The sequence below is a fragment of the Anomalospiza imberbis genome, unplaced genomic scaffold (assembly GCF_031753505.1).
Source record: "Anomalospiza imberbis isolate Cuckoo-Finch-1a 21T00152 unplaced genomic scaffold, ASM3175350v1 scaffold_226, whole genome shotgun sequence".
NCBI classification, from domain to species: Eukaryota; Metazoa; Chordata; class Aves; order Passeriformes; family Viduidae; genus Anomalospiza; species Anomalospiza imberbis.
This window is the reverse complement of record NW_027099857.1, coordinates 96-14,861: the sequence shown is the minus strand read 5'-3', so window position 1 is coordinate 14,861 and position 14,766 is coordinate 96. Positions and strand designations below refer to the sequence as shown.

Sequence of the window (14,766 nt, the reverse complement as noted above, 5' to 3'; positions counted from 1 at the left end):
TGGTTGCCATGGGGATGTGGTCGCCATGGGGATGTGGTTGCCACGGGCAATGATTGCCACGGGCAATGGTTGCCCTGGGGATCCCTTTGCTATGGGGATGTGGTTGCCACGGGCAATGGTTGCCACGGGCAATGGTTGCCACGGGCAATGGTTGCCACGGGCAATGGTTGCCATGGTGATGTGGTTGCCATGGGGATCCCGTTGCCAGGGGGATCCCGTTGCCATGGGAACGCTCGATTCTCTCCCGCCCGTCTCCCGTCCCCCCCGTTTTCCCCCGGTGGCCCCGGGGGTGACCCCAGCGGTTCGGGGGGGGGGGGGCGGCGCGGCCCCGGGGGGGTCCCGGGGGAGGGGGAGGGGGCGCGGCCGAGCCCCCCCGCGCCGGGCAGGGTGAGAGCCGCGGGTGCTGCCGGGAGATTCCCGCACTTAATCCCCCCGGATCATCCCCCCCCGCCCCCACCGCGGCCTCAATCCCGAGGGACACCGGGGACCCCCCCGAGCGGCGACAGCGGGGGGGCTCATCCCTGTCACCCCCTCCCCATTCCCAGCTGCTCTGCCCCCCAAAATTGAGCCACCCCCCACCCTAAACAGCACGTGGGGGGTGGGGGGAGGGAGAGGGGGGCAGCGGCTCCTTGGGGAGGGAGGGGGGGTGAAATTTGGGGGTGCTCCCGAACCCCCCCCCCCCCCCAAAAAAAATCCCCCCAGGGCCGCTCAGCGGAAACTCAGAGCTCAGAGCACGGCCGGGAGCTGGGGGGGGGCGGCATCCCCCCCGGGACCCCCGAAACTCGGGGACACCCCGGGGACACCCGGGGGACACCCCAGGTGACCGTGACCCCCCCGTGTCCCCCCAGGACGGGATCCCCATCGTGGCCTTCGCCGAGGGCGATGACATCGGTGGGGGGGAGGGAATTTGGGGGTCCCGGCCCCCCCCGAGCCCCCCCAGACGGGTTCGAGCTCCTGCAGATCCTGAAGGAGGTGGCGCTGACCGTGTGTCACCCCAATGTCACCCCCCTGTCACCCCAGTGTCACCCCCACACAGTGTCCCCAAGCGTCACCCCAGTGTCACCCCCGTGTCACCCCAGTCACCCCAGTGTCACCCCCCACAGTGTCCCCAAATGTCACCCCAGTGTCACCCCCGTGTCACCCCCCTGTCACCCCAATGTCACCCCCCCACAATGTCCCCAATGTCACCCCAGTGTCACCCCAATGTCACCCCCCACAATATCCCAAATGTCACCCCAGTGTCACCCCCGTGTCACCCCAATGTCACCCCAATGTCACCCCCCACAGTGTCCCCAATGTCACCCCAGTGTCACCCCCGTGTCACCCCCCTGTCACCCCAATGTCACCCCCCCACAATGTCCCCAATGTCACCCCAGTGTCACCCCCGTGTCACCCCAATGTCACCCCCCCACAGTGTCCCCAATGTCACCCCTGTGGTCACCCCAATGTCACCCCAATGTCACCCCAATGTCACCCCCCACAGTGTCCCCAAGTGTCACCCCAATGTCACCCCCGTGTCACCCCAATGTCACCCCAATGTCACCCCCCACAGTGTCCCCAAGTGTCACCCCAATGTCACACCTGTGTCACCCCCCTGTCACCCCAATGTCACCCCAATGTCACCCCCCCACAGTGTCCCCAATGTCACCCCAATGTCACCCCCCTGTCACCCCAATGTCACCCCCCCCCACAGTGTCCCCAAGTGTCACCCCAATGTCACCCCAATGTCACCCCAGTGTCACCCCCCACAGTGTCCCCAATGTCACCCCAGTGTCACCCCCGTGTCACCCCAGTGTCACCCCCCACAGTGTCCCCAATGTCACCCCAGTGCCACACCTGTGTCACCCCCCTGTCACCCCAATGTCACCCCCCACAGTGTCCCCAATGTCACCCCAGTGTCACCCCATTGTCACCCCCGTGTCACCCCCCTGTCACCCCAATGTCACCCCCCACAGTGTCCCCAGGTGTCACCCCAGTGTCACCCCTGTGGTCAGTGGCACTGAGCACCTGTCACCCCAATGTCACCCAATGTCACCCCAGTGTCACCCCAATGTCACCCCAATGTCACCCCCCACAGTGTCCCCAAGTGTCACCCCGGTGTCACCCCTGTGGTCAATGGCACTGAGCATGTGCATGTCCAGTGTCACCCCAGTGTCACCCCCATGGTCAATGGCACTGACCACGTTGAGTGTCACCCCCCCCATGGTGGCCCCCACACTCTGTGTCCCCCCATGTGCCCAGGCCAGCCGCGTGTGGCCGGACATGGAGCATGAGGATGAGGATGAGGATGAAGATGAGGATGAGCATGAGGAGGATCTGCCGGGACCTGAGCAGGTCCTGGAGTGGCTCCAGGAGGTTCTGGAGGGGGACACTGGGGACAGCAACAGCAGTGATGATGGTGAGGGTGAAGAGGAAGATGATGATGACGATGGCAGTGATGAAGATGATGATGATGACAAAGTTGATGACAATGCTGACTGACAACAGCGACAGCGATGACAACGACGATGACGGCAATGATGACGAAGATGGCAATGACAGTGGTGACGATGACAGTGATGACGATGATGATGATGGTGACGATGATGAAGATGATGGCAGTGACAGTGGTGACAAGGATGACAGTGATGACGATGATGATGATGGTGACGATGATGAAGATGATGGCAGTGACAGTGGTGACAAGGATGACGATGACCATGCTGACTGACAGCGATGACAGCGATGATGATGGTGACGATGATGAAGATGGCAATGACAGTGGTGACAATGATGACAGCGATGACGATGATGATGGTGACGATGATGAAGATGATGGCAGTGACAGTGGTGACAAGGATGACGATGACAATGCTGACTGACAGCGATGACAGCGATGATGATGGTGACGATGATGAAGATGATGGCAGTGACAGTGGTGACAAGGATGACGATGACAATGCTGACTGACAGCGATGACAGCGATGATGATGGTGACGATGATAAAGATGATGGCAGTGACAGTGGTGACAAGGATGACGATGACAATGCTGACAGCGATGACAGCGATGATGATGGTGACGATGATGATGAAGATGATGGCAATGACAATGGTGACGATGATGACGACAATGAAAATGATGGCAACGACGATGACGACGACGACGATGACGATGATGACCGACAACGACAACAACGATGATGATGATGACAATGACGATGACAATGATGATGATGGTGACAATGATGATAATGACAACAAAGACGATGACAATGACAACAGTGATGATGACGATGATGACAATGATGATGATGATGAGGAAAGTGATAACAATTATGACGATGATGATGATGATGATGATGATGATGATGATGACCAGGCCATAAAACCCCCAGAGGACCAGGGAGTGTCCCCAGGGGAACGGGGATCCCTGGGAATGGGTGAGATCCCTGTGAAAGATCCCAGTGCCAGATCCCAGTACGGGATCCCATTACCAGGTCCCAGTTTGGAATCCCAGTACCAGACCCCAGAGTGGGATCCCATTACCAGATCCCAGTGCCGGATCCCAGAGCAGGATCCCATTACCAGGTCCCAGTTTGGAATCCAAGTACCAGACCCCAGAGTGGGATCCCATTACCAGATCCCAGTGCCAGATCCCAGTACGGGATCCCATTACCAGGTCCCAGGTTGGAATCCTAGTGCCAGATCCCAGTACACAATCCCATTACCAGATCACAGAGTGGATCTGGACTGGACCCACTGGGATCTGGACGCACGCCAGTATGGGATCCCATTACCAGGTACCAGTTTGGAATCCCAGTACCAGACCCCAGAGTGGGATCCCATTACCAGATCCCAGAGCGGGATTCCAGTAGCAGATCCCAGTGCCGGACCCTGGTATGGGATCCCATTACCAGGTCCCAGGGCCAGATCCCAGTACGGGATCCCATTACCAGGTCCCAGTTTGGAATCCCATTACCAGATCCCAGTGCCAGATCCCAGAGTGGGATCCCAGTACGGGATCCCATTACCAGATCCCAGTACGGGATCCCATTACCAGATCCCAGTATGGGATCCCATTACCAGATACCAGTACAGGATCCCATTACCAGGTCCCAGTGCCGGATCCCAGTATGGGATCCCATTACCAGGTCCCAGTTTGGAATCCCAGTACCAGACCCCAGAGTGGGATCCCATTACCAGATCCCAGTGCCGGATCCCGGTATGGGATCCCATTACCAGGTCCCAGTTTGGAATCCCAGTACCAGACCCTACAGGGGGATCCCTGCCCCCGGGCCCCTCCCGGGGCCGTGTGTGACAGTGCCCCCCCTTGTCCCCCCCCAGCCCGGGCGGTGACACCGCGGGGACCCCAAATCTCGGCCGCGGGGGACCCTGGGGAGGGGGGGGGGAGGGCGGGGCGGCTCCTCCCGGCTGACCCCGCCCCTCCAAGCCCCTCCCCCGACGACCCCGCCCCGTTAAGCCCCTCCCACTCCCGCTCAGAGCGGCGGCACCGAGAGCCCGAGCGGCGGCACCGGCACCGGCAGCGCCCGCGGCCGGTAAGTGCGGGCGCGGGGGGAGCCCCGGACCCAGCGAGCGACCCCCGGCCCCGCCGGCGGCCCCGCCGGCCGCAGCGGCACCGGATGGACCCCGCGGCCGCCGCCTCCATCCGCTCCCGGCGCCGCTCCCGGGGCCGCTCCCGGTGCGCTCCAGCGGCCCCGGACCGCGGTGATGCCCCCCCCGCCCCCGCTCTGTGTGACCCCCCCCCCCCGCCCGCCGGAGCATCCACCCCCCCCCGCTCCGGTGATGGCGCCGGGCGGGCAGGAAGGGGTTAATGGTGCCGGGGGTCCCGGACAGGGTCTCCGGTGCCCCCCTTCCCCCCCCCCCCCGCTCCTTTCACTTCCCCTTTCGCTGCCGGGGGGGCTCGAACCCGTGACACGCCGGGGGGGGGGGGGACACTCGGTGGCTCCCGGTGCCCACGCGGGACACGGGACCCGCCACCCCCCGTGTCCCCATCCCGGTCCCGGTCCCGGTCCCGTCCCGCTCCCCACGCGGGACACGGGGCTATTCCCCCCCCCCCACCCCACGCGTGCCCCCCCCCCCGCCCCGTGGTGGATGTCACCGTGTCCCCGCGCGGTCCCGTCCCGTCCCCGCGGTGCCACCCAGTGCTCCCGGTGCTCCCAGTACCAGCGATGGCACCGCATCCCCCGGGACGGGGTGACACCCCCCCACCCCCCCCCTCCCCAAAACAGGTTCGGGGACATCCCGGGGTGGGAGGGGGTGAGGGGTCCCACGCGTGGCCGCGGCCCCGGGGCGCGTGAGGCGGTCACGCGCCGCCGGCGGGGGCCAAACTGGGGCCAAACTGGTCCCAAACTGGGCCGCGGGAGGCGCCGCTTCCGCATCTCCGCGCCGGGACGGGGCGGGGGCCCGGGAAAGGGACCGGGGCACGGCGCGGGGAGGGGTGGGGGGGGTCCCGGGACTCATGGTCCCCACCACCCCACCCGTGCCCCGTCCCACGGAGCGGCCCCGCGTGGGGAAACTGAGCCACGATGGGTGTGTGTGTGTGTGGGGGGGGGAAGGATCGCGCCCAGCTGCGCCCCAGATGTGCCCCAGATGTGCCCGGGGATGCTGCGGCCGCCGGGGCAGGGCGGGACCCCCGCGACACGCGTGGGACCCCCGAGACACGGCGGGGCAGGAGGGTGGCGGTGGCCGTGGGGCAGGGCGGGGCCCCGGGGGGGCCACGCAGGGGCCGGACTGTGGCCGTGGGGCCGGACAGCGGGGTCGGGGCCGTGTCCGTGGGGTCGGGGCCGTGTCCGTGGGGCCGGAGCCGTGTCCATGGGGCCAGGGCCGTGACTCGCATTCCGGGGGGGGGCCGGGGGGGCCGGAGGCGGCCGCGCCGCTCCCCGAGCCACAAAGGGCCCCTTGTCCCCACGCTGCGTGGGGGGGGGGGGGGGGCTCGTGGGGGACCCTCCCCCCGCGTCCCGCTCTCCCCACCCACCCCAAAAACACGCGGAGGGGGGGGTGGGCACGGCGTGGGGGGTGGGGGGGGGGCAGCGATGCGATCGGCGCCCCCCGGCCCCCCCCCACGCTCCACACAAAGGCCGGACGTGACCGTCCCACCCGTGTCCTGCCCCCCCCCCCCACCCCCGCCGTGTCCCGGCCCCCCCAAACCCGCCGAGCCCCCCGCCCGCCCCACTGAATGGGCCCCCGCGGGGCCACGCCCCTCGTGAATATTCATGAGGCGCTTTGCATGAGAAACGTGAATGGGGCGGCGGGGGGTCCCACGGCGTGTGTGGGGCGGGGGGGGTCCGTGGGTATTTCCCCCCCCCCCCCCCCCGATCCCATCCCGATCCTTTTCCTGGCGGGTTCCCCGCGGGATCGGGCGCGGGTGGGGCCCGGAGCGGCGGGGGGGGGGGTCCCGGTGCCCGCCCCCGGCGGAAGGGCCCCGTGTCCGGCCGGGGCTGAGTCATGGGCGGCCTTAAAGGGGCCGCGCTCGGACACGGGGGGAGGGGCTGGGGGGAGGGGCTGGTATTGGGGGGGGGGGAGGGGAGGGGTTGTTTTTGGAGAGGAGCGTGGGGTGGGGGGGGGACGCGTCTGTGCGTGGGGGGAGCGTCTGTTCCTTTGGGGGGGGGGCGTGGGCAGGTGTTGGATGCGGGGGGGGGGGCTCACGTGTGTGTGTGTGTGTGGGGGGAGGGGGTTGTTTACCAAGCGCAGTCACGAGTGGGGAGGGGGGGGGGGGTCGTGGGTGGGTGGGGGGGGAGGGGGGGGGTTGTTTACGGGTAGTTAAGGGGGGTGGGGGTGGGGGGCAGCGACGCGGCCGTGGCCGTGTCCCGGTGCGTGGGACCCCCCCCCAACCTTTCCCGCGTGTCCGTGGGGTCCCCGAGCCGCCCCCCCCCAACCCACGGGTGCGGGGGGGGGGGGGTCGGGGTGGGGGGTGGGGAAGGGGCAGGCGGGGTGATGCGTTGCCGTGGCAACCGCATCCCTGCGTGGGTGGCGGCGTCGCCATGGCAACGGGGACCGGCGGGAGAGGGGGGGGACGGTGACCCCCCCCCCCCCCAAAACACACACACACGGCTGAGACCCCCCCCACCCAGCGCGGGGGAGCGAACGGGGGCAGTGCGAATTTGGGGTGAGCTTGGTGCAAAGGGGGGGTCACTGAATTTGGGGTGAGAGTACAAAGGGGGGGGTCACTGAATTTGGGGTGAGCGTGCAAAGGGGGGGTCACAATTCAGGGTGAGAGTGGCAAAGGGGGGGTCAGTGAATTTGGGGAGAGAGTGCAAAGGGGGGGGGTCAGTGCGAATTTGGGGTGAGCATGCAAAGGGGGGGGTCACTGAATTTGGGGTGAGCGTGCAAAGGGGGGGGGTCAGTGCGAATTTGGGGTGAGTGTGCAAAGGGGGGGTCACAATTCAGGGTGAGAGTGCAAAGGGGAGGTCACTGAATTTGGGGTGAGCTTGGTGCAAAGGGGGGTCACAATTCAGGGTGAGCGTGCAAAGGGGGGGGGGTCACTGAATTTGGGGTGAGAGGGCAAAGGGGGGGGTCAGTGTGAAGGGGGGGTCAGTGTGAGTTTGGGGTGAGCGTGCAAAGGGGGGGGTCACTGAATTTGGGGTGAGTGTACAAAGAGGGGGGTCAGTGTGAATTTGGGGTGAGCGTGCAAGGGGGAGGTCACAATACAGGATGAGAGTGCAAAGGGGGGGGGTCACTGAATTTGGGGGTGAGCGTGCAAAGGGGGGGGTCAGTGCGAATTTGGGGTGAGCGTGCAAAGGGGGGGGTCAGTGCGAATTTGGGGTGAACGTGCAAAGGGCGGGGTCAGTGCGAATTTGGGGGTGAGCATGCAAAGGGGGGGTCAATGAAAAGGGGGGGGTCAGTGCAAAGCGGGCTCAGTGTGAGTTTGGGGTGAGCGTGCAAAGGGGGGGGTCACTGAATTTGGGGTGGAGCTCGGTGGAAAGGGGGGGGGGTCACAATTCGGGGTGAGCGTGCAAAGGTGGGGGTGACAGTTCTGGGCTGTCCCCAGGCGAGTGCAACAGCCCCGTGCAAAGGGGGGGGTCGGGGGGGTGACAGTGCCAGCGCTGTCCCCGTGCAAAGGGGGGGTCGGGGGGGTCTGTGCCAGCCCCCCCGCGCTGGGGAGGGGACACGGAGCCGCCGCCGCCGGTCCCTGCTCGGTCCCTGTCACATCCGTGAGCGTCACATGAGTCACGGCCGGGGGCTGGGCTGGCACCGGGACTGAGCCCGGGGACACGGTGACAGCGGGGACCGGCGCTGGGGACAGTCGTGACACCAGTGGCTGAGGCTACTGGGGACACTGGGACGGAGGCTGGGGACACTTGTGACACCAAGGACTGAGGCTGGGGACGGTCGTGACTTGAGCAGCTGAGCTTGGGGGACGCTTGTGACACCTGTGGCTGAGGCTGGGGACATCTGTGACAGCCGGGACTGGGGCTGGCACTGGGGACTGAGCCTGGGGACACTCGTGACACCTGTGGCTGAGGCTGGGGACATCTGTGACACCCGGGACTGGGGCTGGCACTGGGGACTGAGCTTGGGGACACTCGTGACACCTGTGGCTGAGGCTGGGGACATCTGTGACACCCGGGACTGGGGCTGGCACTGGGGACTGAGCCTGGGGACACCCGTGACAGCAGGGATCGAGGCTGGGGACACTCGTGACACGCGTGGCTGAGTCCCCTGTCACTCGTGACACGCGTGGCTGGGAGCAGGAGCATTCATGTCACACCGGCTCTGTCCCGTGTCACTCATGTCACCCGTGGCAGTGTCCCCTGTCCCTCATGTCACCCCGTCCCAGTCCCATGTCCCCCATGTTAATGTGTCCTTGCAGCCATGTCCCTGATGTCCCATGTGTCCCCTGTCCCCAGCTGTGGTCATGTCCCTCATGTCACCTCTGTCCCCAGCCACGTCCCAGTCCCACAACCCCCATGTCCCCCATGTCCTGGTGTCCCCTGTGTCCCCGGCACAGCCATGTCCCCCATGTCCCCTGTGTCCCAGCACAGCCATGTCCCCCATGTCCCCTGATGTCCCTGATGTCCCCAGCCATGGCCATGTCCCCCATGTCCCCCATGTCCCTGATGTCCCCTGTGTCCCCGGCACAGTCATGTCCCTGATGTCCCCTGTGTCCCCAGCCATGGCCATGTCCCCCATGTCCCTGATGTCCCCTGTGTCCCCAGCACAGCCATTGTCCCCCATGTCCCCTGGTGTCCCCTGTGTCCCCAGCCATGGCCATGCCCCCCATGTCCCCTGTGTCCCCAGCACAGCCATGTCCCCCCATGTCCCCTGTGTCCCCCTGTGTCCCCAGCACAGCCATGTCCCCCATGTCCCCCACGTCCCCCCATGTCCCCTGTGTCCCCAGCACGGCCATGTCCCCCATGTCCCCCCATGTCCCCTGTGTCCCCAGCACAGCCATGTCCCCCATGTCCCCCATGTCCCCTGTGTCCCCAGCACAGCCATGTCCCCCATGTCCCCTGCTGTCCCCTGTGTCCCCAGCCATGGCCGAGTACCGCAGTCTGCTGGAGGAGCTGGCCCAGAACATCAGGGCCGAGGACCTGGAGCAGCTCAAGTCCGCGTGTCGCGAGGACATCCCCAGCGGGGAGGGGGACGCCATCGCCACCGCCACCACTGGTTCGCCTTCCTGGAGCGCCACAGCAAGCTGGACCGAGGTGTGACCCGGGGACACCCCGTGCCACCGGCACTGTCCCCTCCCCGCGCCCCGGGCTGCTGCAGCCCTGGGCTGGTCCCCATCCCGGTCCCCTGAGCCCTGTCCCTGTCCCCTCTCCCAATCCCTGAGCCCTGTCCCTGTCCCCCATCCCCTGAGCCCTGTCCCCTCTCCCAATCCCTGAGCCCTGTCCGCTGTCCCATCCCCTGAACCCTGTCCCTGTCCCCATCACCTAAGCCCTGTCCCTGTCCCCATCACCTAAGCCCTGTCCCCATTCCCTGTCCCCATCACCTGTCCCCTGTCCCCAGTCCCTGTCCCCATCCCCTGAGCCCCATCCTCTCTCCCAGTCCCCATTCCCTGTCCCCATCACCTGAGCCCTGTCCCTGTCCCCTCTCCCAGTCCCTGTCCCCTGTCCCATTCCCTGTCCCCATCACCTGTCCCTGTCCCCATCCCCGTCCATCTTGTCCCCATCCCGTCTCCATCCCTGTCCCACCCCCATCCCGGCCCCTTGTCCCCATCCTCATCCTGTTACCCCTTCCCTGTCCCCATTCCCATCCCTGTCCCCATCCCTGTCCCTGTCCCCATTCCCATCCCACCTTGTCCAGTCCAATCCCTGTCCCTCCCCTGTCCCCCTCCTGTCCCCATCCCTGTCCCTGTCCTCATCCCTGTCCCCTGCCTCACACCCCTGTCCCCATCCTGTACCTCCCCTGTCCCCCTCCTTGTTCCCATCCCTGTCCCTTGTCCCCATCCTGTCCCCATCCTGTCCCTCGTCCCCTCCTCATCCCTGTCCCCATCCTGTCCCACTTCTGTCCCTTGTTGTCTCCCCATCTTGTCCCCATCCTGTCCCCCTCCTGTCCCTGTCCCCATCCCTGTCCCTGTCCCCATCCCTGTCCCCATCCCGTACCTCCCCTGTCCCCCTCCTTGTCCCCATCCCTGTCCCTTGTCTCCTCATCCATGTCCCCATCCTGTCCCTCTCCTGTCCCTTGTCCCCTCCCCATCCTTGTCCCCATCCTGTCCCCCTCCTGTCCCTCCTCTGTCCCCCTCCCTGTCCTGTCCCCCTCCCTGTCCCTGTCCTCATCCCTGTCCCCTGCTCACCCCTGTCCCCATCCCGTACCTCCCCTGTCCCCCTCCTTGTCCCCATCCATGTCCCTTGTCCCCTCCCCATCCTTGTTCCCATCCCTGTCCCTTGTCCCCATCCTGTCCCCATCCCTGTCCCTCGTCCCCTCCTCATCCCTGTCCCCATCCTGTCCCACTCCTGTCCCTTGTCCTCTCCCCATCCTTGTCCCCATCCTGTCCCACTTCTGTCCCTTGTCCTCTCCCCATCCTTGTCCCCATCCTGGTCCCCCTCCCTGTCCCTGTCCCTGTCCCCATCCCTGTCCCCATCCCGTACCTCCCCTGTCCCCCTCCTTGTCCCCATCCCTGTCCCTTGTCCCCTCCCCATCCTTGTTCCCATCCCTGTCCCTCTCCTGTCCCTTGTCCCCATCCTGTCCCCATCCTGTCCCTCCCGTGTCCCTTGTCCCTTCCCCATCCCTGTCCCCATCCTGTCCCACTCCTGTCCCTTGTCCCCATCCATGTCCCTTGTCCCCTCCCCATTCCTTGTTCCCATCCCTGTCCCTCTCCTGTCCCTTGTCCCATCCTCTCCCTCCCGTGTCCCCTGTCCCCTCCCCATCCCTGTCCCCATCCTGTCCCACTCCTGTCCCTTTGTCCCCATCCTGTCCCCCTCCTGTCCCTCCCCTGTCCCCCTCCCCGCCCCCTCTGGGCCCCTGCGGCCGCAGCGCGGGTGGCCCGAGCCCAGCACGTGTCCCGTGTGTGTCCCGTGTGTGTCCCGTGTGTGTCCCCGCGCTGTCCCCGCGCTGTCCCCGTGTCACAGACAACCTGTCCTACATCGTAGCACATCTTCGAGATCTCGCGCCGGCCGGACCTGCTGACCAAGGTTGTCCAGTACCGCACGCAGGTGCTCAAGATCTCCGAGGAGGACGAGGTGGACACGAAGCTCACGCGCATCCCCAGCGCCAAGAAGTACAAGGGTGAGACGGGACCCGGGGACAGGTGGGGACAGGGACAGCCAGGGATGGGGACAGCAGGGGACAGGGACAGGGACAGCCGGGGATGGGGACAGGGGACAGGTGGGGGATGGGGACGCAGGGGATGGGGACAGCCGGTGACACGAATCTTGCACGCATCCCCCGCGCCAAGTACAAGGGTGAGACAGGACCCGGGGACAGGGACAGGTGGGGAAGGGACAGGTGGGGATGGGGACAGCAGGGGACAGGGACAGGGACAGCGGTGACACGAATCTCGCACGCATCCCCAGCGCCAAGAAGTACAAGGGTGAGACAGGACCCACAATGGGATGGGGACAGGGACAGGGACAGGGACAGGTGGGGACAGGGACAGCCAGGCACGGGGACAGCCAGGGATGGGGACAGCCAGGGATGGGGACAGGGACAGCTGGGGACAGGGACAAGGACAGGGACAGACGGGGGCGGGGACAGGGACAGCCGGGGACAGGGACAGAGACAGCCAGGGATGGGGACAGGGACAGCCCAGGGACGGGGGACAAGGACAGGGACAGATGGGGACGGGGACAGCCGGGGATGGGGACAGGGACAAGGGGACAACCGGGGACAGGGACAAGTGGGGATGGGAGCAGGGACAGCTGGGGACAGGGACAAGGGACAACCGGGGACAGGGACAGCCAGGGATGGGGACAGGGACGGCTGGGGACAGGGACAAGGGACAACTGGGGGACAGGGACAGCCAGGGACGGGGACAGGGACAAACGGGGACAGGGACAGGGACAGGGACAGGGACAGCCAGGGACGGGGACAGGGACAAGGGACAACCGGGGGACAGGGACAAGTGGGGATGGGAGCAGAGACAGCCAGGGATGGGGACAGGGACAAGTGGGGATGGGAGCAGGGACAGGCAGGGATGGGGACAGGGACAGCCAGGGATGGGGATAAGGACAGGGACAGATGGGGACAGGGACAACCAGGGATGGGGACAGGGACAGCCAGGGACGGGGACAAGGACAGGGACAGATGGGGACGGGGACAGCCGGGGATGGGGACAGGGACAAGGGACAACTGGGGACAGGGACAAGTGGGGATGGGAGCAGGGACAGCCGGGGATGGGGACAGGGACAGCTGGGGACAGGGACAAGGGACAACCGGGGACAGGGACAGGGACAGACGGGGACAGGGACAGACGGGGGATGGGGACAGCCAGGGACAGGGACAGGGACAGACGGGGACAGGGACAGACGGGGACAGGGACAGCCAGGGCAGGGACTGTCACTGTCCCCAGGCAGGGACAGCGACCCCTCCCCAATCACCCCAGGGTAGGGACAGGGACCCCCGGGAAAGGCTGGGGACCCCGGGAAGGGTTGGGGACCCCCAGGAAGGGTTGGGGACCCCCCCGAGGGCTGGGACAGGGACCCCCAGGAAGGTTTGGGGACCCCCCCAGAAAGATGGGGACCCCGGGCAGGATTGGGGACCCCAGGAAGGGTTGGGGACCCCCCCCCATCATCCCAAAGCTGTGGCAGGAACCCCGAGGGGATAAAAGCCCCCCCCCCCCCGGAAGGGTTGGGGACCCCCAGGAAGGGTTGGGGACCCCCAGGAAGGCATGGGGACCCCCAGGAAGGTTTGGAGACCCCCCCAGGAAGGGTTGGGGACCCCAAGAAAGGGTTGGGGACCCCCCCAGGAAGGTTTGGGGACACCCCCAGGAAGGGTTGGGACCCCCGGGGCAGGGTTGGGACGCCCGGGCAGGGTTGGGGACCCCCCCAGAAGGTTTGGGACCCCCCCCAGGAAGGGTTGGGACCCCCGGCAGGGTTGGGGGACCCCCGGGCAGGGTTGGGGACCCCCAGCGGGGGGGGGAGCACCCCCTGACCCCCCCCGTGTCCCTCCCCCAAGACATCATCCGGCAGCCCTCGGAGGAGGAGATCATCAAACTGGCCCCCCCCCCGAAAAAGGCCTGAGCAGCAGGAGGAGCCCCCCCCCGCCCCCCCCCCCAGAGCCCCCTCCCCAATTTCAACCCTGGAGGGGTGGGGGGGGGGGAGGGGCACCAAGAGCGGTCTGAACCCCCCCAAATCGGGGGAAGGGGGGGGGGGAAATTCCCATGGGACCCCCCCCCACCCTGAAAAGGCCTCGATTTTGGGGGGGGGGGGGGTTAAGGGATGGGGACCCCCCCCCCCCCAATGTGGGTAAGTTGATGGGGGGGCATAAAAAATGGGACCACCCCCCCCCCACCCTAATTTGGGGGGTTAAAAATATTGGGAACCCCCCCCCCCCACGTTAAATTTTGGGGGTCCCCCACCCCTACCCCATTTGGGGGGGGGGTCAAAATTATTGGGAACCCCCCCCACCCACACCTTAAATTTGGGGTCCCTAATTTGAGGGGGGGGGGGGTCTGTGACAGGGACTGAGACCCCCCCACCACCACCCCAATTTTGGGGGGGGGGGGGGGTCACAGGCATTGGGACCCCTGAGCCCAATTTTGGGGGGGGGTTACGAGCACCGGGACCCCCCCAAATTTTTTTTTTGGGGGGGGGGGGTACAGGAGGGCAGGGGGAGGTCGGGAAGGCGCCGAGGTCGGAGATGATTTTGGGGGGGGGGGGTCTCGGGACCCACCCCCCACCACCCCCGGGAGGGGCAGGAGGGGACAAGGAGGTGACAAAAAGGGAGGGGGGGCAGTGAGTGGTGACCCCCCCCAAAAAAAAATTGGGGAACCCCTAAAAATCCCCATTGAGGGGGGGCAGGGAGTGGTGACCCCCCCCAAAATTGGGGAACCCCCCTAAAAATCCCATTTGAGGGGGGCAATGAGTGGTGACCCCCCCCCCAAAATTGGGGAAACCCCCTAAAAATCCCATTTGAGAGGGGCAGGGAGTGTGACCCCCCCAAAAAAATTGGGGAACCCCCTAAAAATCCCATTTGAGGGGGGGCAGTGAGTGGTGACCCCCCCAAAAAAAATTGGGGAACCCCCTAAAAATCCCATTTGAGAGGGGCAGGGAGTGGTGACCCCCCCCCCAAAATTGGGGATACCCCCTAAAAATCCCATTTGAGGGGGGGCAGGGAGTGGTGACCCCCCAAAAAAATTGGGAACCCCCTAAAAAATCCCATTTGAG

General features: G+C 65.9%; 1 protein-coding gene across 1 annotated transcript; it reads left to right on the top strand.

The window, feature by feature from the left end:
• The first annotated feature begins 9,472 nt into the window (after positions 1 to 9,472).
• PEA15 (proliferation and apoptosis adaptor protein 15) lies at positions 9,473 to 13,685 on the top strand. The gene is given in 5 exon segments (XM_068178201.1): positions 9,473 to 9,601; positions 9,604 to 9,645; positions 11,512 to 11,531; positions 11,533 to 11,668; positions 13,556 to 13,685. Coding segments are annotated over 5 exon segments (390 nt in total). The 5' UTR covers positions 9,473 to 9,474; the 3' UTR covers positions 13,621 to 13,685.
• The last annotated feature ends 1,081 nt before the right edge of the window (positions 13,686 to 14,766 follow it).